General features: G+C 32.4%; 1 protein-coding gene across 2 annotated transcripts in view; it reads right to left on the reverse strand.

Annotated features, from left to right (window-relative positions):
- The window catches only part of trh (PAS domain-containing protein trachealess), a 155,073-nt gene that overhangs the window by 99,252 nt on the left and 29,047 nt on the right, over nt 1-26,774 (reverse strand). For both annotated transcript variants that reach the window (XM_085190084.1, XM_085190083.1), the window contains exon 3: nt 7,705-7,752. In XM_085190084.1, coding sequence (XP_085046210.1) covers nt 7,705-7,752 — 48 coding nt within the window. The remainder of the gene's footprint in view (nt 1-7,704; nt 7,753-26,774) is intronic.

Here is a 26,774-nt window from a genome sequence, read left to right on the forward strand (position 1 = left end):
CTTTTGCCTTGATGCCACAGCGAAGAAATGAAAATATTAATAAATGATAAAATTCATTCATACGAGTGGGTATCGAAACCACATTTGACTATTTGACTTGTTTAAATAAATGTAGGTATATTAAAGTTAAATTTAGATCGCCTGAATCATGACATCGTAAGTTAAAATCTTAGCGCTTGAAATATTAAACCTTAAGACAAGCTGCGGATCTTAACGCCGCACTGGCATAATGTTCATGTTGAAAAATTTTAAGAATGAGCGCCATAGGATAGTTCCTATGGCAGCATTAATAAATATTAAAATTCAAAATTAGTGTGTATCACTATGATACAAATCAATATTTACACATATTCTATTTCGGTTTCTTTATTCTCTCTCTCGGCGTCAATCACTAATTTAGAATTTTAATATTTATTAATACTATATTTATTGATACGTAATCAATGGACGTTTTGACAAGTTTCAGATATTATTGATAAATTTATATAAGAACACATTGCTACACATAAAAAACACCCCTCAAAAATAAAAAAAAAAACAATGAAAAGCACAGAATACCTTTATTTAATTAGAAACTTAACTTATTTTGAAGACTGACCGATCAACCGCAAGCAATACAAACACGAATTAGCCGTACAAGGGTCCAAATCCCAGTTTAATAATGTGATGCTGGTCATCCGATCCTGGGATCATTCTCTAATCCCGGGACTAATAGCCGGAGGAGGAGAACTCTTCATTTGACGTCCATAAGTAACGAAAAATAACTCAAAATATACTCTAAAATGTCCGAATAAAGCTTAAATTCAGTTATTTGTGAAAATTCATTTATCAAAAATTGTTTTTCCAAGAGAATTTAGGTTGAAAGTAGAGAAAAATAAGGTTTAAATTAGCTTGGATTAGAGCATAGTTTGTAAAATAATTTTTAGACCCCCTAGAAATGTGAAAGCATTTCTGTGTAAGATTATGGTATTGCTTTAAGCTGTAGTTATGGTTGACATATTTATGATTCAAATAATGAAAAATGTGCTGAAATAAATCTATTAAATAAGTTAAAAATAATCGAATAAATACTGCAATGCTAGGTTGCCTGTTAAAAAACTTAAATCATTTTAATTATATAAGTTTTTTATACGCAACCACTAAGAATATTTTTAAACAGTGATGTGAAATCATTAAATTAATGTTTTTTAAATATTTTTAATGAATTCCTATACAACAAAAAAAGTAATGTAATAAAATACTAATATCTGTACCTACTAACATTATAAAAATAATTATATTCAGCTGTTAGTGTTTTTGAAACTAATTGCTAAACTTATTCTAAGAAATTATGGCATAGTTAATGCAACGCAAATTTTTAATTTTTGTTTTTTTTTTTAATATTTTCTGTTGAAATGGGATAAAAAAATACCCACCCAGACAAAGCCAAATCAAATTGCTAGCAAGTAATAAGAAACAAAGAAAGAATAGCCAAAAGTCTTTGATAGAACAAATAAATTACAACACCCTACTAATTGATGCTGCCAGTATTTTCTTCAGAGGAATTTATGCAAAGCACTCGGCGCGGACAAATTAAAAGTGTGAAGGAAAAAAAAAAGTATAAATTAATGCACCCAATTGGGTTCCTTTTAATTATGTAGGCGAGGGAAGTGGTTGTGGATAAGACGAGTAAACTTAATATTATTTTAAAATAAGGAAACAATTTCAATTCCTACTCAAAAAAATTTAAATATTTAATCGCTCTGATATCGAGTCAAATGCGGCGTTGAGTCCCGCCTATCAACACACTATGCCTCCATAATTTTCAGTAGAAAATGAGGGACGGAGTGTCTTAACACTATTACTTCAAAAAAACAAAAGATAATTTTTTTTTTTTATTTTTATATAATAGGAATATCCATACAACGCCGTTAATTTAGTTAAGTCGCAAGTCAGTCGAGGGTCAAACGGTATTATAATGGAGACAATAAATTCTGCTTTCTCTAATTATTAGTACTTATTGTATACTTTGAACTTTTTAATATAGTATGAAAGAAATTGCGAACGCTTTAATGATTTAGTCCAAATTTTAATAAAAAAAATCTAGAGGGAACCTAATGTTAGGACTCTCGTTTGTTGAATGCGGGACTCAACACCGCGCTCATTTATGCCTTGGTACTAAAGCGAAGACATAAAAGTATTAATAAATAATAATTCATTTCCCCGAGTGGCTTCTCCATATTTTTCTATATTGTTTTTTTGTTTGTCCGCTATTTTTTAGCTTCTCGGTTTATCCCGCACATAGTAAGGGAGGCAGAGGGAACCTGAGAATGTAGTGTTGAGACATTTCATTCTTATTAAGACACTACCGTATTAAATTTTCCGCCGAATTCTAGAGGCATTGCGTGTTGAGCGATAGAACTTAACGCCGCGCTTTACCTTTACCGTTTTTAAAAGAAAGAAAAAAATATTTCAGTTCCTCGAGTGGAATCGAACCCACTACCTACCGCGTTTACCGTCACACCATTGTGCCCCCGCGAGACTGGCTTCAAAATGAATAAATGACATTAAATTAATTCAGATATATTCTATATTAATAAAAAAATAATATTTTGCATTTATATAATGTAAATAATAACTAAATAGTTAAATACAGATAAACCCAATATTTAATAGTTTCCTTAAAGAGGTTTACAATCTAAATAATAATATCAGATATAATTTATCGAGAACAACTTTCTTTGTACCAACGAAGCCGACTCTAATTTGTGTATTGCATTTCTGTTTATCCGTTTACCGATCGTATATCATTAACTTTACCTTTGCTGGGTGCTGTCAAAATTTACAAAAGTCACTTTTGCATATTAACTAACTTGTATTGTGAACTAGCGACCCGCGGCTTCGCCTGCTTGTATCATTATTTAATTTTTCATATGAATTATTTTTGTGTGTTAATATTATGACTTTAAAGACAACTAAAGTTCGGGTCAATTCATTAAAATATTTATTTTGTAGCAATATTTTTACATGCAATTAATTATATTGATATAACTTTTTATTTACGCTAATATTAAAAATTGAGTGATTTTTGCCAGAATATTATAACAAATATTAATTATAATTACATCACTAAGTGGGATCGAACCCACGACCATTCCGCTTACAGTCAGACCCTGTCATACTACGAAACGTCACACGGTGGTCCCATTTAACGAAAGCTATGTTTGTTTAATCATGTTTTTTTAAACTACCGACTTCCTCTTTCGATACATTTGGCAATCAATGTAAAGAAACGGTAAATTAATATGGCAAAACCAAGATATTGAATATTTATATAGAAAAATACACCAATTAGGGCATCGTAGTGCAGTGGTACAGAGTTTGGTTGCGGATTCGATACCTACTTGAGAGATTAAATTATATCGCTCATTTAATACAAAGCACAGCGTTAAGTTCCGCCACTAAACACACGATATCTAAATAATTAATCAAGTAAGAAAATATATAGGAAAACATAACAACAATATGTTCTTCGATGAACATACCGACCGACAGCCTCCACTCCCTATAGAAGAGAATTAGCATACGAATGTACCGACAATACTTAGTCCCTTTCTCCTCTTCGTTCATATTTCGACTGAATAGACCACAATAACCGTGAAATAGGATTTTTGGGAACCTTTTTAAATATTTAAAGTGACGATCGCCATTGAAATGGAGACAAAACATGACAACCCCGTTTTTTTAAACTATATTAAAATATGTATGCGTAATGTACGTATAATTGCAATATTTTTAAGTTTTTTTGATATGTGAGACCTAGCTGAGGTTTTCTAAGATTTAAAGTATTAGATACTAAAGAGTCAAGGGTAAAGATTTTGATTTTTTTTTTTTTTTTTATGTGTATTACACAAAAACACAATAATTTTTTGACATGACGCATGTCTTTAACCTTTCATAAGTAGTCTTAGCAACGCGAACTATGTTTTTTTTGTAAATATTTTTTTTTATGAAGCGTTGCGTTGTCTTTTAAAATCATTTGGATTGAAATCCTTGCTACAGTAAGACGCTATCCCATTGCACCACGATGGTTCATCATATACCAAGACATATCTATGTATAGTATACAGAAAAGTTCTATCCTATCCTCCAATGCCTTCAGAATTAGACGAAAAATCGTGAGTGGAGTGTCTTATCACTAGGTTTCATCTGTCTACTCTGCTATGCGAGATACAGCGTGAAGCTGAGAAAAAAAAACCAAAAAATATTATTCCTCATTTTAAATTCAACATTAAAGTAGAAATATAATATTCTCTCCAAGCTTTATAGCCGAACGATTATATCCGTAGCTCATTTGGCAGGCAGGCAGGTTCCGGCCAGGTGATTTTTCATGGAAACTGCCATAAAATGGGGAAAACTTTACGTTGCTTGTACGCCGGTCACGTGCTCGCGGGAGGAAGAGGGAAGCCTTCCAGCCTTAATATTATAGGTGGCTAAAGCTGAGTTTGATGTATTGAAGATATTTGAGTGAGTCATCAAGCTAGTTTAGTTTGTATGAGAAATTTAAAAAAATCATTAACATATTACTTTTTAGTTACATTTACAAAAATGAATGTTTAAAATGTCAAATGAAAAAAATGAATGCAATGAATGTTTAAAAAAATCATCTACATATTAATTTTTAGTTACATTTACAAAGTATATAGCGATTAATGAATTAGATAAGACAATTTTTTTCTGGACAACTAAGTACAACTAATATTTGAGTGTTTAAGAAGTGTCATATCTTGAAATTATATTCTCTCCGCTTTCTTGAATAGCTATTAGTACAAATTATACTCTACTACCTACAAAATATATTAATTATATTTTATTCTATGAGTCAAATCAAATCAGCTTTACGCAGTATCCCGCATACAGCAGGATAAGCAAAGGGAATCTTTAATCTCATTTTATTTTCCACATTCCGCTGAATTTTTCGAGGCATTCCGTGGCGGAACTTAACGCCATTTTCTCGAGTGGGGATCGAATCAACAACCGTCGTGTTACAGTCACACCCTTATACCGGGCTCAAATCTCTTTTATTCTCTCTCAAAACTATTTAAAAAAAATACAATAATTTAACTAAATTCAATTCATCGAAATTACTTTCACTTAATAACACAAACAACCCATAAAAATGTCGCATTGCTATCTATACTTCTCAAGCATTCATTTTTCCAACCAATTTAAAAATACCATTTGAATAATCGTAACTTACAAACCCCATAACTACAATATGCAAATATATTTTGATTAAAACCATAATAATAAATTGTTGTATCGAATAAGGAATCGATACGGGACATCGATATCGATCTATCGATTCTTGTCCCGTACTAGGCATGCAGTAATTACTCGCAACTATTGTTGTCGGATTTATCTCCGATACAATATGTATGGATATCGATATGTTTTAATGAGCGTATAGAATTCTCGATTATTATGACGGTAGATTTAATCGATTTTAACGTTCTGCTAAGTGATTTAAGTAAATTAGATCCAAAGGTCGCTGGTTTGGTTATCTGTTGAGATATATTTTTAGTTGAATTGTAAGCTATTTTACTTATTTTAAGAAGTTCAATATTTTATTTTTATAATCTTTATTCTTACTGGTAGGTAAGATAAGGTTACTTTAGGAACATTACGTGTTTTGTTTTGGGAACCAATAATATTTTTTTATTATTCTGTTCATAAATAACCTTAATTAAATATTTATATTTCAAAGAGACAATGCAACCTTTAATAGCTATCGCTCGGAAACAGAATTATATTATGTAAATATTCACCGATTCCATCGATTATTCGAACTATTTAGTAGTAAATAATCGATTTTTATCATTAATTTTAATTGGTATAATAAGTTTTAAGTAAAAAAATTATAAATTTTGTTATTTTGGTTCGTCTGACAGTAAATGTTGTATGTTCGATTCCTATTCGAGGGAATGAGTTATTTTTCACTCTGGTAACAAAAGTACCATCACTCAACGAGCAATGGAATATGGAATATTGGGCGAAAAGTAGAGAACAAGTGTCCTACCACTAGATTCCTTCTGTCTACACCTTTCGCTAAGCCTATGTACATCTCTCTATTCTTCATATCACTAACGAATGAAATATTTTTTTTACAATTTACTATATTAAAGGTAATATTTTGTTAATATCTATAAAGTTCATTATATTAGGTACTTGTGTCAATTTATAAACTGCACTATATATGTCGCAGAAAGGCAGGGTGGGCAGAACGAACCTATCAAGACTCTCCGTTCCACTCTCCACTTAATAAAGCTTATTACTCCTTTATTACCACTAAGCATATATATACCGTATTGTATTATATTATACGTATTCCATTACGTGGCGAACGTCAAATAACACGCCGCAATCGACATAATTGTGATTGGATATTGTCTCTTTTTCCCTTTTCAATATCTCTTTGCTTTAGGGTTCGTTGGAGAGATAGAAAAACCGTTCTAAACTGAACCAATTTATTTATTTTGTATGATATAATTATATTTGTAATACAAAGAATATATTATTTAAAGTATTTTCACTCTAGTAGTACAGAGCACGGCGTTAAGTTCCGCCACTAAAAGAACTATGTCTTAAATTCGGCCAGAAAGCGGAGAGCGAAGTGATCTGACACTTTCTTAGAAAAAAATAAGAATATAAAGATATTTAGCAACGAAACGTTCGATACAATGGAAAAATCTTAATCCATGATTTTATATACGTTGTATCTAACCAGCAAAGTACGTGAAATGGATAAAAAAAATAGAAGTAACTAAAAAAACATTAAAGTGACTTCAAATACCTGTAAAACACCTAAGTATGTCAAATTCCATGTCCAAATATTTGCGAACCAATTTTGATGAAACTTAGATTGTTACCTAAGTTACAATAATACACCTCATGTAAATCAAAGAAAATCTTTCTTCGTATGACTTTTAGTTTCCGAGATATAATTATGTGACAACAAAAGAAATTGATAACTTCCTTTTTTTATAAATCGGTCAAAAATAACCCACCGATCACACTTGACCATATTTTTTCACTCTTGATCCTTTGTTTCACCCGTGAGAACGGTACGGAAATTACCATTTTTAGAGATTGGATTATCGGATGCGAAGGATTTTGAGGTCGTTCTCAAAACCTGATGGCAAACGAATCGGGAGCTCGATGTAGATTGCTTTAAAATAACACGGTATAGGCGGTGGGTATAGCTTCGACAGAAATGAAAATCATAATTTATATAAACAATTAAGATAAGAAAAAATCAATTCTAATGTATTATATTTACAATAGAATATTTGATTGTACTATATGCCAAAGGTACCAGACAAAATATACTATAAATATAAAAATAAAATATACTATCCTATTGCCTTATCTTCTCGCTGCATCGAGCATAATGTAGAGTAGGCCAAGGGAATCCAGTGTTGAAACACTCCGATCGCCGCTTCCCGCCCAATTTAACACATTGACAGAGAGACATTGCGTATTAAGAGGCGGATACTAACGCCGCGTTTTGTCTTGTTACCAGAACGATGACATGAAAATATCTTATTCCTCCAAAAGAGATTGAACCCACAAATTTGTGATTTAAGACAGACGATTGTCGTTACGCCATGACGGCTTTACTAAAATTATAAAATATATTTAATTATAATTAACTTATAAACTCACCGACTATTTACAGAGGCCGCGTTGCTCACTCCATCTACCGATGGTTTTCTGAAATAAATAGATAAAGTTCAATCAATCGTTTTTTTTTTAAATAAAAAAAAATAATATTTTATAATTAATCTAAAAACTAAACTTTTTTTTAAATATTATTGATGGAACTTTTGATAGAACATCCCTATTTTTTTATGATTTAAATATTCTTTACATTTTAACTACGATTTTTCAATTTAATTAATAGCTTAACTTATCCTCGTCCTAGAATATTTTCACTAGGAAAAATATTTCCTGCAGAATTGAAAACTTCTTTAGATCAAGTATGAGAAATAATAAAAACAGTTTCTCGCTGTATCCTGTATATGTATAGAGCAGACATAGAGTCCCCCTGTTCCCCACGCATATCTCAATTTTCGAGACATTGAGACATTGCTTGTTGAGTGGTGAAATTCAAGGCGACAAAACTCGGCGTTAAGTTCCGCCACCCAACAACATTGTCTCGAATATTGGATGGCGCCTGGGAAACAATATATCAACACTAGGAAAAAAACTAATATTAATACTTACAACCAATACTGTTCCGTAAGACCAGAACCAGGAGGTCCATAATGGCCCGGTAAATGATATGGCGTACACAAATTCATCATTGGTACCGCGTACATTTTTCACTTTCAATTTTTATGTTATTTCAATAACTGTTATATATTAATAATATCATAATTTATTATTTTTTTAATTCACCTGTTGCTTAACATGAAAATATAGTTCAATATATTGGATTTTTTAAACATTTTTTTTATCAGCTTCATGTTATATTCCGCAAATAACAGGGTAAGCAGAGGAAACTTAGTGTTAAGACACTCCTTTTCACATTTTCCGCCAAAATCACGACTGCGAGGCAAACCTGAACACCAGAGCGAAGAAATATAAAAAAAATATACAAAATTAAATAAATATTTTATTTCCTCGAGTGGGGATCGAACCTACAACCAGTCACGTCACACTTTAGTGTCTCTGTTCCACGACTGGTACGTACGAGTATTTACGTTCTATTCTTATCGATATCTAGTATGATAAAGTGTTGTATTTCATTATATCACTTTCTACTAAAGTGATGTGTATGAAACTAATATAATATTTAAACAATATGATATTTGAGACCGTCGTGGCACGTCGTGTAACGCGATGATTGGGAATTCAATCTCCACTCGGGGAAATGAATTATTATTTTTATTTATTCGTCACAAAAGCGTTCAGTTCTGCCACTTAACACGTAATGCTTCCAAAATTCAGTGGAAAGCAGGGAACGAAGTGTCTTAACTTAGCACTAACACTAGCTAGCCTATCCTGCTATATACGGGATAAAGCGTGAAGCCGAAAAAAAAGGAAAGATATACGATATTTGCTCTACAAATATAACAATCACCGCTACAGCCACAGGCGGCATCACAACAAAATCTAAGGAGGTCTAGCGAGTGCTGACAACAAAAAAACACATTCCAAATTTTAAATACACCGCGACCGTCACTAAACAGAATGTCTGTAGTACCAGAACGCCGACAAATGCCTCGACCGGATCGAATCCCACAATGGCACCACTTAGCGAGAAGTCGTTAGCGCCCGCTGAGCTACATGCAGAGATACGGAATTAAACGCTGCTTACTTATCCTAAGGAGGAAAAAATTAAACATTTCCTCTTTTCCTGGGGCTACTGTGTAACCCTTTTTTGTAGGAATTGAGTAAAATTGATACTAGAATATGTATTAATAAATTAGGTTATTTAGTTAATGTTAATGTTAAATAACGTTTAAAATTACTTTCTAACTGATACTACAATTTTAAAAGATGTTGATAGGTCTTAAAGACGAAACCTTAACTCTTAAGAGTGAAACGTTTATTTGTAAAATCTTTATCATTTCTTGTGTGAGATCTTTTTATTTTATTAACAATATTAAGAAACTAAAGAAACGCATAATAGTTTCGACAATATATTATTTTAAACAATTTTCTCATTTTTTATTTCACAAACTTGTTTTTTTATATTTTTTTATTGGCCATATAAAAGAACAAGAGCTAGCATACCTTTCCCATACTGTTCTTATCTATTACAAAAAAACTAAGAAAACTTAAAGACGGTAAAACATCAAGATGAATGCATCCAAGTATATATATCTATCACAGATATCACAAATCGATCAATCGCGCCGATTCCGATTTACACTCGATTGTAATCGATGTCGGCACATCAAAGAAATAAATAAATTCGTCGTGGAAACGCAAACGAGATGTCGTTTGTCGATTAAACATCGATTCGTCACAAAAAATATTTTAAAAAAATTGTAATTCTTTGGTAACTTATTGTTAAGTTTCTTTTGATTATATAATTATAAGTTACAAGCCGCTACTTTAAGACGTAAAATGGAAAAGCCCGTTGTTCTCGTTAACGAAGAAATAATCCTGCACTCTCTAGATTAGGGAGCTAATGTTAGGGAACCTAATTGTCAGCTGTAAGTCCAGTAGGTTTGTCTGTTTGTTGTCAATTAGTAAGGTAAGAGTTTTAAATAGTAATTGTTGCAGTTATTATATTGCGACTCCGTAAAATGATATATGTAATGTAATGTTTTGGACCTAGTATTCGTACACGATAGCTACAGTTTGTAATTTTATTTAAATTAAACTTACAAATGTTTATATGTATGTATTAAAATATTTATTGGAACGAAGTTCCTTACGGCAGGCTTGGAAGGGATAGGGATTTCGCTGCGTGACCGAACTGAAAAAAATGCGATAGTAAAACCGTAAGAAAAATGCGTGGAATAAAACCGTTAAATGAGACGTGCGCAGGCGCGACAGTCGCATACACAGGCGAGTAGTGTATAATACCTTTCTCTTTCTCCCTCTTTCTTTTTTTAGTTGATAATTTGAATTACGATGTTTTTTTATTTTAAGTAATTTATTATTTCCTAAAATACTGAATTTCCTAAATACTTTCTTGTACTTAAATAAAAATTAATCAGCAAAATTTAAGAGAAAAATCAAGAAAACCTACATAAAATTGAACACGACTTTTTTTGTAATTTGTGTCGATTCTACATTAGCCGAAGTAACTTCGTTCCTACCTGGTGTCCCACGACACCGCATTTTAATTTTATTTATTTTTTGAATAGGGTGTTCAGATAGAATATATATTTATTAGATATTATATAACTATTACAACTACTATTAGCTACTGTTACGTAGACTTAATTTCTATTTCTAATAATGTGGATTTCATATTATACTTGTTACAATGGAAGCTAAATGATTATTAATGAAATTTAAAAAAATCTATTTTAATACATAAAATAAGAATGTGTGCTTCAGCGTCCTTTATTAATATAAGTGCTTTTGAATTATGTATGCTTTAATAAGAAATAAGCTTCAAAGATATATTGCATTTTTGAATTATCACCGTAGAGTTTTTCTTGTCGATCGTTAATTTAATAAGTATCAAAACTTATATTTAGCATTGTATTGATTGCTATAAGTTCACTGAAATATGTCATAATTACATAAAAAGAATTTGTGATAAGAAATTTCTCAAACCTGTTTCGAAAACTTTTCGATTACACCAACTAAGGATAATAATATAAACATAAACTCTTTGTATTCCAGATCTGGATGCGAAAATTTCTCTTGAAAATAAATATAAAAAAAAAACTTTGCAATGAATTACAGAATAAACTACAAATAAATTTTGACATTCCTTCATTTACGTGGTCAACAAGTCAATACAAATGTCTTCATTACAAGCGGACGGTATTTCGTGCAAAAAATCGAACTCCCACATCGCGAATTTCCAAGAAAACTCCTCAAAACGTCAAATACCACGATAAATCGAATATGGCCTGCGAGTGATTAATCGGGACGTTGCGAATAAGCAATCGATCACAGACTCGTTTCACGTCACTAAACCCGATTGGCGGCGAAAAAAAAGTTTTAAATGCCTTCCTGTTGCTATAAGTTTGCTTAAACTTAAAAAAAAAAAGTAATAAACGTATAATTTAAATCACAAAATAAGAATCATTAATTACCATAATTATTTTTTAGTTTTAAAAGAAATTAAAATAGTTTACGGTTTTCGACACTCGTGTAGTATTTTTTTACGGTTTTGGAGTGCGTCAGTGCGCACTTCGCGGCGTTTCACGTGCTTATGCGGTGGGACAGGGTCGGTGTCAAACACCCTCCGGAAAACTCAACCCCTAACATTCATACAGGGTGTGTGTAATCGAATAACAATCTGTAATCGCTGCTGAGACCAAACGAGTCATTAATTTCTTGACTTTGACTTTTGACTTTGTCTGGCCTTTCTGGAAGTTGTTAGTGGTTGTTGATGAAAGTTATCGGGAGAGCTGTAAAGTTTTTAAGGATGATGTTTGATTGATATTTTGAAATATATGAAAAGTTTTGCTGTCATCTTATTTTAGGCTTTATGCTTATTTAGAATTATGAAGTTCCACAAAATAAATTTATATAAATCCAAAAATATTATAAAAAAAATATATTTTTTTAAATATCGCGTACTAGCTAATCGAATAGAAGATCGAAAAACTTTGCAAAATATGCACAGTGAAGGCATTTTTTCGATCCACGTTAGAGGCACGACTCTAGACTCTACAAATTCAATCACGTGGCATCCCACAATTGGCGAAAAACGAAGAACAGAAAACCGAGTGACGTGTCACTGAGAACTCTACGAATTCGTGAATATTAAAAAATCACAGCACCTACCCTAACTAACCAAATGGAATATTGATGTTCCTTAAATATATTTAAAGTCGATTTTAGCGGTCGTCTGCGTATGACTGAAAACGCAACTATTACTAGTTTAACATCCACTCAGAGTTATGAATTACTTCTCTGATAATGAAGATAAAACACGATGTTGAGCCCAACCTCCACTCAACACAATATCTCAGAAATTGGGCCCTACTTAAAAATCTTAAAACTAGTTTACCCTGGCCTACCCTGCTATTTCTTTGGTAAAACATGAAGTTATATACATAAAAATATTAGAAAAAGAAAGCCTAAAAAATATTCTTCTTGGATTTCTAATTTACCCGCACTTGTATTTGTACCCTGTAACACCATGCCCAATATAAACTAAGCATTCCCCTCACAGTCTTAGAATATTTCTCCAATATTAGGGTAATATGACAGAAGAGCCACGATGTCTGAATAATAGATGCACAACGCGGGTCTCCCGTCGCGCCCTGTCAATTATTTATTCGAAAATGATGCAAGTGCTTTACGTATTTTTCTTTTGTTTTGGAGAAAAATTATCTTGTAGACGTGTGTGTAGGGGGAACCTGGGAACCTAGTGGTAAGACACTTCCTTTTTCCACATTACGGTGAATGCTACAGGCATTGTATAAATAAAGTATCAAATATATACAAGCCTATGTAAATAACTCGAATAGTAATTATAATAATTAGTAAAATTATTATAATTATGTAAATTATTATATTAAAATCGCGATGGTTGACATAAAAGACTAAACAAAAGCAACTCTAATTTTCATTCTCCAACAAGATTGCTAACATGATTATATGCAAATTGATATGGTATCTCGATATGAAGGTTGAATTACCATTTTTTTGGGTAAAAATATATAATCAGTACAAATATCGAGGACGGCCTGAGGCTAAATCATTAGTTTCGTGCTATAGACTTTAAAATTTAGAAGAAACATATTAAATGATGGTACTATTTAGTTTAAATTTAAAATGGTTAAATTTTAGTGGAAATTATTGAAGTTTTATGTAAAATTTCTAATACTTTCGATAGGTATATAATATGTTTTTAATATAATGATAAATTTAAAAAAATAACACAATTTTTGACATTATAAAATACCACCCAAATCATTTCATTCTTTATCAAATACAGAATAAATATATATAACTATATATTTATAGAAGTATCTTAAAAACATTCTCCCCAGGTCAGTACCATGTCACCTGCGCATCAACATCAACAGAAGTCAACCAGTAAGGTTTACTGCCACTGTGGGAGCGCCCATAAAGCCGAGGGCGTCTAATGAAGATTTAGTACTGAGAAGGGCCACCAGCTACCGCACATTAAAACATTTTGAAAAATAAACTTATGTACTATCTTTTCTTTTTGTTTTTTTTTCTAAAATTATCTAGAAATAGGTATATTATGTTTGTTTATTACTTTAAATGTGAGTTTATTAATTCATTTGTTACTAGAGACCCAAACGCTGTTTTTATATATTTTTTTGTTTTTTTTTTCAGCTTCACGCTGTATCACGCGTACAGCAGGGTAGGCAGATAGAACCTAGTGTTAAGACACTCCGTTCCCCACTTTATGCCGAATTCTGGAGGCATTGCGTGTTGAGTGGCAGAACTCAGTGCCGCTCTTTGCCTCGACACATAAATAAAATATTTCACTTTCTCGAGTGGGGATCGAACCCACAACCGTCACGTTACAGTCACACCCTTGTGCCGGTGGGCCACGACGATCTCTATAATATTAGTATGGTTGACAAAAAAATGCATATTTCTGTCATTTGGTCCAAAGAAGGGTAGCCATACGGAACCCGGTATACGAGATGGGGCTCGAACCCATAACCATCGCTTTTCCTAACAAACTTAAAAACTACTTTAAAATCTATTTAAAATTTTAATTATTTAGAAAAAACCCGCACCTTTTGTTTTCCACTAATTCATGTTTGTCAGTTCAAAATGTTTTATATAGGAATTGTTAACTAAAGACATCTGCCTTCCCCATAAATTTATGACATTAAGACAACACTTGTCTTTTTTTTTAAATGTTATTATATATGTTTCTTTTTTATAACTAATAGCTTAATTTATATAATGTATAAGTTACTACAATCTAACAAAAACAAACTTAATTATAAGGGAAGTAAGGAATTATAATAAAATGAAATTTATATTATAAAAAAGATATAGGAATATCCCTCTAGGATAGGATACCACCGTGAAACGGTATCGATATCGATATCGCCTGAAAACGACGTTTACGGGTTCGATTCCCACTTAATAAGGATGAATTCATTTCCCCGTTATCGTAACAAAACAAAGCGCTCCGTTAAGTTTCACCACTCAACACAAACCGAGAACCTAAACACCATTTGTCTATCCTGCTAAATGCGGGATACTGAAGCTATATGTAGATATAGACAGCTCGAAGGTTTTTTATAATAAAAGTTAAATATATTGTCTTTTTTCATATAAATAGTTGAATCAGGTGCATCCAGAAGTAATGCAATAGTAATGCCTACATCGGCGGGAGCGTAATGAAGATTTATGTGAACAGGAGAATAGGATATACTGTAAGTACTTTAACATTTTACTATAATTTTAAAAATAACATAGACCATCGTAGCGAATAGCCTTTGAAGATGCCTATAGCGACGATTGTGGGTTCGATTTCCAGTTCGATGGAATCTTTTTCGTTTCCACGCTCTGGTAAAAATATAAAGTTCGGCGTTAAATTCTGTAACTCATGACAAGTGCCTTGTAAATTAATTATTGTCTTACCATTAGGTAGGTTCCTTCTGACTACCCTGCTATAAGCTATTTTTTTTGTGTGTTCGATTATTCACTCATTTCACATTTATGTCTTGGGTTTGGTAACGACAAACCACGGCGTTAAATTCCACCACATTACGAAATGTCTCGAAAATTAGGCGAGGGATCGATGTTTTGATACTAGGTTCCCTCTGCCTCCCTTTCTAGAAGCGAGATACAGTTTAAACAGAAAAAAAAGTATAAATATCGATTAAATATTTATGACATACAAATAGGGAACGGGACGCAGGGTAAAAAGTGTACGCATAATGCTACATGCGCCGTGATGACGATTGCAATTTCAATGTAATTTTTTTTGCTATGTCACCTGTGTGAACATGCAGTTTATATGTGTTTGGTTGTATTAAATATAGTCTTTTTAATTTTGACACCGTGGCACAGTGGCATGTGACACAACGGGTGTGGGTTTGAATCCTATTCAGGAGAATTAATAATTTAATAACGTGACACTGGCGAAGTGATTTTGTGCTCAACTGGCACGTTCGGATTGCCATTATAGAAAGAACAGAACAGAACGGAACAGAATTATTTAATACTTTCATCTCCCACTCAACCCGCTATGTCTCGAAAGTTCAGCGAAAAATTGTGGAACGATTTGACCTAAATTAGGTTTCATCTGCCTACCCCGCTATGTGCGGGATACAGCGTGAATCAGAGAAAAAAATATTTTAAGGAATTAAGTATATGCACTTTTTAAAAAATATAAGAGTAAAAATACATATCTTTCCACATACACATTGACATATTTAATTTAAGAAAAAATCCTTCCACAACTTTGTTGCAATAAATGATCGATATAAATTGTGATTTCTTTGCACGATTCATATATAGTTTTTTCAAATACTGATAATGTAATGTTTATCTTGTATGGAATCTAATTATATGAAAACAAGCCAAAATCAAGGCCAGTCGTGGAGCAAGGGTGGAAAGTGTAACTTTAAAACCTAAAGGTTGTAGGATCGATTCCCACTCGAGGAAATTATATATCCATTAACGTATATAGAATTTTCATTTTCTTCGCTAGAAGCATAAACGCTCGTAACTTTCTATTACGTTGACTCAGAAGCTTAATTTCTGTGCTCCAAAGGACCATACATGCACACCATCTCGAAATAAATGACGACGACGGAGAGATGCACAGCAAAGTCATCCTACAAGGATTTCGTAACAGCTTCCCATTCTATCAAGTCTCTGTAATATAATCAATAACTCTCATTTCTTTTATTTCCAAAACAATATTTCTCAAAAAGTATAACTTTTGTTTGCCTTAATTGCCATATAAAAACCACATTTCCCCCCCAAAACACACATTTAAACCCTGTAATGTTATCTTAAATCGTCTGCATTAAGTAGCAGGATTTCGAGTAAGTCTTACGCTCGTTTTAAAATTACTTTTAGTGAGATATGGAGGTAATTCGCTTAAGTATCTTGTTGCTTATAAATATTGTAGAGCGGATTTTTTAAAGACGAAAGAAAATGTTATAAGAATAACTATGTACGGGGCAGATTGTGAGTTCGATTCCCACTCGAGGAAATTAAATTTAATGTTTTTATTTTCTTAATTCTGGTAAATAGGCGAAGCTTAGCGTTAAGTATCGCCACGCAACACGCATTGCCTGCAGAATTCGGTGGAAAGTGGGGACCATTATTTTAAGAAAATGCTCTATTAGTTCAACCGCACATAACCCCAAGGAACGTGCACACCACAGCGTTCTACGCCGCATAGTTTTAATTTCGCATTATTTGTCAGTCACTAAGAGAAAGAAAATTTTTTTTAATATATATAAATAAATATAACTACAATCTTAACACTCTAAGTAAGCCGTAAAGTAATTAGCGTAAGCCACAAACTTTCCTCTCGTGTCTTATAAGTTTTTAATGTCCGCTTTGAAACCTGGGGTTACTTTGTGTTGAGAAACTTCGAAAGTTGCTATATGCATAATGTTATTTATGGTTCATTTTTGTAGATTTAATAATATATGTTAATATATAAGTTTTGTTTAAAGCTTCACGCAATAGAACAATCCCGAAAAATAGCAGAGTAAACAGAAACTTGGGGACCTAGTCTATATATATAAAAAAATCGAAAGGTCACTCACTCATCACGAAATCTCAGAAACTACCTGTGCTAGGAATCTCAAATTTTCTATAGGAGTTATTTATAGGACGTAGGTGCTCGCTAAGACGGGAATTTGCAATATTCGACTTCTAAGGGGTTGTTTTTGGGTTTGAAAGTTTGTATGAAACTTCGTTACTACAAATGCTAGGAGTCTCAAATTTTGCATGAACGTCACTTATAGGACGTAGTTCACGCAGGCGAAGCCATAATAGTTAGTGTAATATATAACTAAGTTTTTATAGATAGTTAGATCCAAAGGGCATAGGATTAAGGCACTTACGAGCACTAGGCTACGAAGAGAATAACGGGTATATACTCGTACGTATCAGTCACAATTTAAACAAAAATACTCTCAAGATTGATCCTGAACTCGCTTCGTTATTGTGTTGGTACGGACAGCATAAAATGTATGCAAATTTAATTAAAAATAAAGTTAAATAATTATAAATACAACGATTCATAAAACGATTTAAAAATAATCTTCAATTAGGTTATTGAATAGCACAGTTCACAGAATATGAACATATTTAATTTTGGGGTTTCTAGATTATTTATTGAAAGCGCAATTTCTTTGTGATTACTAAAATTATGCTAAAATTCTGGTACACCAGCATAGGGTGAAGCTACAACTAAAAGTTAACTTCACCCTATTTCTAAAGCTAAAAATATGTAATAATATGTATTCTATATAATTTAAACAAACTCTTTCCAATTCCCACCAAAAAAATTATAAAATATAAACAAAAACACACGACCCAAACAAAAAAATCCCAATTAATTTGCGAACGGTACTCTAAAGTAATAAGTCAGTAAAAATGTGCACACAATGGGATGCATTTGAAATGCAAAGAGATGGAAGCGAGACGTCACTCAGGGTTTATACATGTATACTATGTTATAGCTATGTGGACGCATATAGTAGTATGTCCTTACGTATATAGGTAGTGGGTTTATAGTCTTACTTTGTAAGGAATTTACTGATCAATTTGATACGACCAAAAAAAATTATATTAACGATACTCGAAGTATATCGAAAATTGGGCGGATAGTGGAGAACAGAGTGTCTAAACACTATGTCCCATCTACGTGCTCTGTTGTGCGTAAAGAAAAAAGATTTCTTTTTGCCGTTCCGCCACTCAGCACGCAATCCCTCCAGAATTCAGTGGTAAATGAGGAACAGAGTGTTACCCTGCTGTTTGCGGGATACAGCGTGAAGCTGATTTGACTAATTTAAATAATTTTCAAATAACTGTCATAATATCTCATAATTACAAAATTCAACACCATTTATAATATTATTTGGTAAAAAAAATATATGTATGTATATATGTATGTATGTCTCAATCACAAAATCTCACGACACCGCAAATGCAATGACAATTAAGCAACGGTGACCGCGTAAAAAATATGCAAACCTATAAAAAAACCTGTCATATTTAACAACTTTAACGTTTTTTTTTAAAGTTTTTTAACATTAATAACTTTGAAAGTAATAAGTCAGTGTTGTTTTCTAAGTAACACAACAAAAACAATTTGTCGACATTTTGAAAGTTTCAATCGGTGGTTCTTTAAGTTCCCAATCTGCATGTTAAGTATGGAGATAATAACAAATTTACATAAACACAAAACCTCCTTTGTCCGACCGACTGAGTCAGTGGGGACAGTGTGAAAACCTCGGTCGTCGGCCCAAACAAAGCTGTTTCGAGATGCTGTCGGTGAATTGGCCTCATTTTTTAACTTAACGCACAAATATAATAATTTTTATGTGTCTTTTATGGTATTTTTGTCATTTCTTGAAATTTACGATCGCATTTTTTATTTGATTTCTTTTAAATGTATCATAATATATGTAAAGAATACATTGAAATAAAATAATATAGAACATGTAAGTAATGTCAGTAGTTTTATATCGAACTTGGTTTTTAATATATCTTCTATTATTTTAAAATATATAAACTTTCTCAATTTAACAAGGTGGTAATATATATCTAGACTGATAAGCTAACTATTTAATACAATAATTAAACAACACACACATGTCATCAGTCTACCATTTACAATTTTTTGAAAATAAATATTCAAACCATTTATTAAAATAACTTAAAAATATAACTTTAAAAGTTTAAATTAGAAACCGCAATTTTAGTCTAGCATCCATTCCACCGACATCAACGCGAGTACAACCCCGCGGAACTAAAACATTTCTTTTGGCTCTCGTTGTCCTAACGACATACAATCACAACGTAACGGCAAACATTGCGACATTCACTTATATACATATTACATATCTAACACACTTATTACTAGGCTAAGTATAAAATAGTTGCTATAATGGTTTTTTTTTGTTAATAAAATGCAAACATAACACACATGTAAAAAAATAAAATCAGCTTCACGCAGTATCCCGCATACAGCAGGATAGGCAGAGGGGACCTAGTGTTTAGACACTCCGTTGCCTACTGTCCGCCAAATTCTTCAGACGAGAGTAAAAATTATGAGAATTCAAATCTGATGTAGATGTTTTATTAATGACTAATTATCTTTTTATTTTAAAAAATATTCTCTGACTCTACTATCAATAAACACACACAAATACAAAGCAAAAGCTTACGCCTCGCTTATACTTGTTTATAGCAAATATTGTCTATTCTCTCCTATATAATTCAAGTGCTACAGTCAAAATAACAATCGTGCAATGTAAATCGTTGCCATTGTTGGACGCTAACGACGATGTCCATTACTAGACGATAGACGATTGACGACTGGTAGCCAGTACGGAGTTCTTCCAATGGTTAAAAAAGGAAAAAACAAAATTCCATAGATGGGCCAGTCGTGGAGGTACCAACGCAAAAGATTGCGGGTTCGATTCCCACTCGAGGAAATCAAATGTTTAATATTTTCATTTTTTCCGTTCTGGTGTCGAGGCAAAGCGCAGAGTCAAATACCACCATTAAACACGCAACGCAGAAGTTTTTAAATGTAGAATTACACAACACCTATTAGCTACTATTTAGTTGACATCACTCTGTATCCCGCACATAACAGGGTAGACAGAGGGCACCTAGTGTTAAGACACTTCGTTCCCTATTTTGCACCTCATTCACCTAGCAGAATAGCTAAATTCAACTTATTTCCAGATCAAGAAACTGAAAAAAGCTTAATTACATTCCCTCGAATGCGAATCGAACCCGCAACCTGTCACATATACACGCCAACGACCTCCATAGATATAACATAGTGCTTACATAGTACCTAAAAGGTACCCACTACCCACCATAAAACAAATCGATCATCCCAAACACCCCCAATTCCTCAACAATCGAAATTGATCGAGACGAACAAATGCCAAGTTCGATAGTATCCTACCATTGTTGCATTCCATGTTTTTGAGGAGCGCGCATTCTCCACATTGCACCGTCGAGACAGCACTTCGTTTAGACTAATATTTTTTGCCGGTTCTCTTCGACTGGCCGCTGCCACAATAGTATTACACCTTGTAAGTAGAGTTAAGTATTTAATAATCATCCAGAAAAGAATTTTCAAATGGTCCAAGTTTTATGTCAAGGATTCTATAAGCAACTTGTGAACGGCTTTGGACAATTCATTCTTGTTGGGAAAAAAATTCAATGGAGATAGCTCTTGGGTCTCTTGAAGGATTGATAATAAATCATAAATGTTGTAAGAAATTTTCTATACGCCAATTATATAATCGATTTTTCTTATACACATTATGCTGTTATTAGTGGCAGGAAGAAAGACAGCGGTACATATTTCATTAAATGTTTAAAATATTTTTTTCTTTTTATTATTCTTTTGTTTATGATACTGACCTGCATCAATACTTTACTTGTAGAACTATTCCACTACTCCGAGAACGTGCCAATAGAGCGCTAAACACTTCGCTAATGTCACGTCATAGCATAAAAAAGAGGCGTGACGTTTCCTGTCACTCATCCTGATATTTCATTAAAGGATAAAATTCTTTCCTCAGAGCATTTAATGTTACATATTATATAGATACCATATATGTAGGTAAAAATAAAATTAAAACAGCTTCAAGCTGTATCCCGCACACAGCAGGATAGACAGAGGGAACCTAGTGTTAAGACACTCCGTTCCCCACTTTCCGCCGAATTCTGGAGACACACACCAGAGCGAAGAAATAGAAATATACATTTAAATAAATATTTCATTTCTTCGACTGAAGATCGAAACCTCAACCAGTGTTTATAATCACATTTTGTGCCGCTGATCCATGACTGGGCTCTCTCCTCTCTCTCTCTCCTCTTATATAAAAATAATACTAAAAAGCACCTCGGTCACAGCTTACTGCACACAGACATAAGTTCCACGTATTTCCAAGTATAATTAGAGCCACTTAAAATCGATACCTAGAAACCAATCAATTCTTCAATGACAACGAAACAAACCCTTATTATTTTTTATTCGATAATAGTCTCCTTGAATCACTTTAATGACAACGTTTATTTTGCTATCGATTTGGTTTTTATTCAGTTGTGTTAAGGTTCATTATATATAATTTTTAATGTTTTCCAAACTTTGTCATTGGATTTCTCAAAGTATCTTATCCGCCAATTATACAGCGTATAATTGAATTCGATACAGTGACAATTTTCTATAATAATTCAAGAATTATACAGTATGTCTCGTTTTGTTCTAATTTAAGTTAAACTTATAAAATATTTCTATATAATGTTCAATTATGTATTCTAATGCAATTACATACTAAGGAATCATGTTTTTAGCACAAGCTTTAAATGACTAGAGTTTTATAACAAACTAGCGGCCTGCTCGCGGTTTCACCCGCGTGAACTATGTTATTATTAATTTCTGTCTCCATGACTACGTCTTAGTGACGTTATGCAAAATTTGAGGCTCCTAGCATTTGTTCTAACGAAGTTTCATACAAACTTTCGACCCCAAAAACAACCCCTTAGAAGTCGAATATTGCAAATTCCCGTCTTAGCGAGCATATAAGTAACCCCTATGCAAAATTTGAGATTCCTAGCACTTGTAGTTTCTGAGATTTCATGATGAGTGAGTGACCTTTCGATTTTATAGATATAGATAAGTAATCATTAAATAATACAAAGTAAAATAAGTAGTCATTAAAAAATTGAGGTCGTTGTAGCGCAGGGGCACAAGAGTGTGACTGGAACACGACGGTTGTGACGGTTCGACTCCCAGTCGAGGAATTATTATTTATTAATATTTTCATTTCTTTGTTCCGACATCAAGGCAAAAGTTGAGTCCCGCCACTCAATACACAATGCCCCACTCAATACATGAGTGTCTTAACACTAGGTTCCCTCTGCCTTCCCTTTTGCCTTCTCCTGCCTTTTTGCTGTATGCAGGTATATAAGCTATGTAAGCTAACATAAAATTACGATATGTAAGCTATCATAAAATTGCTCAGTTTTTGCCATTTCTACTAAGGGCTACTTTAATTGATTGTAATTAATAGTAAAAATAAATATTTGAACGCCAACAAAAAACTACATAAAAAATATTTTATTCGTACAAAAACAGAAAAAAATAACCTTAAGCACATGTTTAATAGAATTGGTATATACCAATTCTAACCTATAAAAATAGTTTTTAATTTAATTGATATAGATCAATAACCAAAAAAATAATAATCTATCCACCTTGTCCACTTTTAAGTTAACAAATGTCCTATACCCATAACCGATATGACATTCCTTAGATGAGCACCGATAAATGAGAACGACTACAACTTGCAAACAACTCCAGGCGTCCCATTAAATATAATGATGGAGAGTAAAAATACATGAACAGTGATGATATTACATTTCACTTTATATCTTTCTTTCTTTAGTGGCAGGATAGGCAGAGGAAACATAGTGTTAAGACACTGTTCCCATGAATACACTTACATTCACATTCAAAACGTTAAAGCCTCATATGCTTATATTGGGCGCCACTTCAAGAATAATATTGCAAGCACTATAAATAGAATTCTTCTGGGAGTTCAATTAAACCAGGTTCTTATCTCCTTATTCTCGAAATATGTCCATATAAATAAGACTTTTATTTCTGCACTGGTCGACATTTTCTCGAGAAAGCGTCCAGTGTACTATCGTCTAAAGTAAATAGACCAAATATCCTTTTTGAAACGAATACTTGCTTTTTTATTTGCAATGTAATTGAAATATATTACATACAAAGAAAGGAACGTTAATAGCTTTAGCGTACATTTTTTTTATACTATTACATAGTTGGTAGAAAACCAGGATGACTATTCCACTATAGCGACTGATCCAGGTCTTACCCTATATTAGGTATTAGTTAGCATAAAACACCTGTTGAATTAATGATATTGTAATAAGAAATGACACAAACTATTAAGCCATTTCGTTTCTTTTTAAAATTTCTGCATAATAATATGAATATAAAGTTATTTACCGAAACTCTTCAAAAGAATAAACTTGAGCTTATCAGATAAAATAGGATGTAAGTGCATAATATTTACACAAATTAATTGCCAATTATTGTTTTTGTTTACAATTACTAGTTATTTTGTATAAAGATGTCCTTATAAAGTAATAAGAAAAAGACTCTATATACAGGGTGGTAGATGAATGAGTAAACTCATAACAGGACAGGTGGTAGAGAAGGTCGTTTCTAATTGTTTTTTACCCCTGAAATTTTACCGTTCCTGAGCCTTAGCTACTCAAAATCTAATCTAAATACCATATAAATTGTAATCACCTATGGCAATCCTTCGAGAAGAGACATATTTCTAACATACCATTTCTGGGGAGTGAAAACCAAAGTAAGAAATAGATATTGAGATCCTTGATTCTTTTCTTTCTCTTACTATGAGAGATATAAGCAAATCTAGAGAAAATATTTAGAGGCACATTATGTCTTAAAAGTTTATAGTTAGCATAACATTTATTTGGTCTCAATCAAAAAAAAGAGAAAATAAAAACATCCTTTTTAATTTCAAAGGGCCAATTTTTTGAGTAAAAAAATTGTAGAACAGCTTGTAACAATTACTAATAAACATTTCATTTCAACAGGAGTGAGGGAATCGAACCCACTTCACCCACCCACCCACTCACTCACCCACTTGTTATTTAAAATATGATAGAGTCAACCAAGTCAAAATGTGATATATACCCGGTATTACAGTAATCGAATACGGGTATATGAGTATATATTATAATGTAAAGAATGGTTGTTGTCGGCGATATCGGATAATTTCTTTAGTATCTAAAAACGTACCATCTTTTTTATATTAAAACGTAGACTAAAGAACATTTACAATGTATAGAAATTGAAAATATTTTTAATATCAAAATTAGTATTCGCATGCTAAAAATAAGTATTGTCCTATCAGATTTATTGTTATAACACAAATTGCTCTTGAGTGACAGAACTCTACGCTGCACTTTGTTTACTAGATAGAGTGAAAAAAAAGCTTTTATTTAAGTAACTAGAGACCAATCGTGCGTTTGTAAATACGACAGGCTGAGAGTTCGATCACTCGAGGAAATTAAATATTTAATAAGATAACAAGTATAATAACTACTTTGTTTAAGATATTTTTAAAAAACTTGTATAAAATATTAAATATATAAGTTTTATAAAATATTTTTCAAAAATAATTCATATCATAAATTTGTAAGATAAGTCTTTACTAATAGATTATTAACCCTGTGGCCGAGAGTAATGAAAAAATAATTTAGCCTGATTTATAGCTTACTCAACCAACGCAAATTACTGACAGTTAGGGACGTTTAAGTTAAATATTGGCTGCGCTTGCGCATTTCCATTTTTATATAAAATTGAAAAATAAAACATATACGTCGTGAACATATATACCTATATATAGGTACTAGGGACCATCCAAAATTTCGTTTTTGTAAAATATAAATAAATAAGATCCTTTTTTCTTTCTCGTAGAAACATGGGCGTAGAAATAGAGGTGGCTGGGTGGTCCGTGCCCATCCCAGAATAGTCTGGTTGCCCACCCTAGAATTATTAGTTATAAAAGAATTACCCTAAAAATAGAAAAATGAATAGTTAAAAACTAAAGTTACCTATGCGTAAGAATTTTGAAAATTTTTCTCATGGAACGGAAACTACTATTGCATGTCATGGCATTTCAGCGTTCTACACCGCGTAATTTCGTATATGAGATGAGAATTGAGTGTCTTAACACTATTTTCGTTTTTGCTACCCGGCTATGCGGGAAAAATCGTGATGAGTTGCTTTTTTTAATATTACAAACCAAACCACGTGTGGTCACTAGTGAGCTAACTTTATACGAGTATACTTACACTGGCCAGGTTTTCAGATATTTCGATTTCGATCAGAGAGAGGTGATTTTAATAAATATAGGTTCCCGAAATGCAAATAAGTGACGTCCAAGTTTACGAGGTAACATTAACTTGTATTTGATCGATGCCTGATATTTGGTTCGTATGTTATTACTGTATAATGATAATTATACGGCTTTATTACTGACTTATTGTGAAAATATACGTAATTGCGTGAGGTACCGACTAGGTAACTAAGACTTTTTTTTCTATAGATATAAAGAATCTAAAAATTCATAAGTTGTAACCTAAGATAAAATATACTGTAGTAATATAATCAATAAAGCGCGGCGTTGAATTCTGCCATACAACACGGAATGCCTCCAGAATTCGGCACAAAGTGGGGAACGGAGTGTCTTAACACTAGGTTCCCTCTGCCTACCCTGCTGTATGCGGGATACAGCGTGAAGCTGATAATATAATCAATTACATTTATTATAGGGACTGAAAGTACCTACCCTCACTTTTTATATATGAAAGTAAGAAGAAAATAATAATTTGAGAGAGAATTTGAGCAACCATGGTATACCTATATGAATGTAAGAGTGGAATGTCAACTTATAGTAAATATTGTTTTGATTATTCAATAAAACGCAGTAGATTCGTCCACGTAACGTTTCGTAACACAAAAAAATACTTTAAAAGATATCCCCGTCTTAAGATTACTGATATAAGTTTAGAGGCCAGTCGTGGCGCAGGCGTTGAAAGAAGATAGTATGGTAAAGAAGAGAGAATGTTTCTCGATAAGAAATTGCATATTTAAATGTAGTTAAAAGTAGTTCGTACGTCGTCTATCCGTCAAAATTTATATATATATATATATATATATATATATATATATATATATATATATATATATATATATATATATATATATATATATATATATATATAAACCAAATAGTGTGCCTTTTTTTCAATAATTATGGTCTAATTTAGTCTATCAACTAATTGGTAGCCCAATAAGT

Source organism: Heliconius melpomene, chromosome 9 (assembly GCF_056956725.1).
Source record: "Heliconius melpomene rosina isolate 202511_hmr_F chromosome 9, ASM5695672v1, whole genome shotgun sequence".
NCBI classification, from domain to species: Eukaryota; Metazoa; Arthropoda; class Insecta; order Lepidoptera; family Nymphalidae; genus Heliconius; species Heliconius melpomene.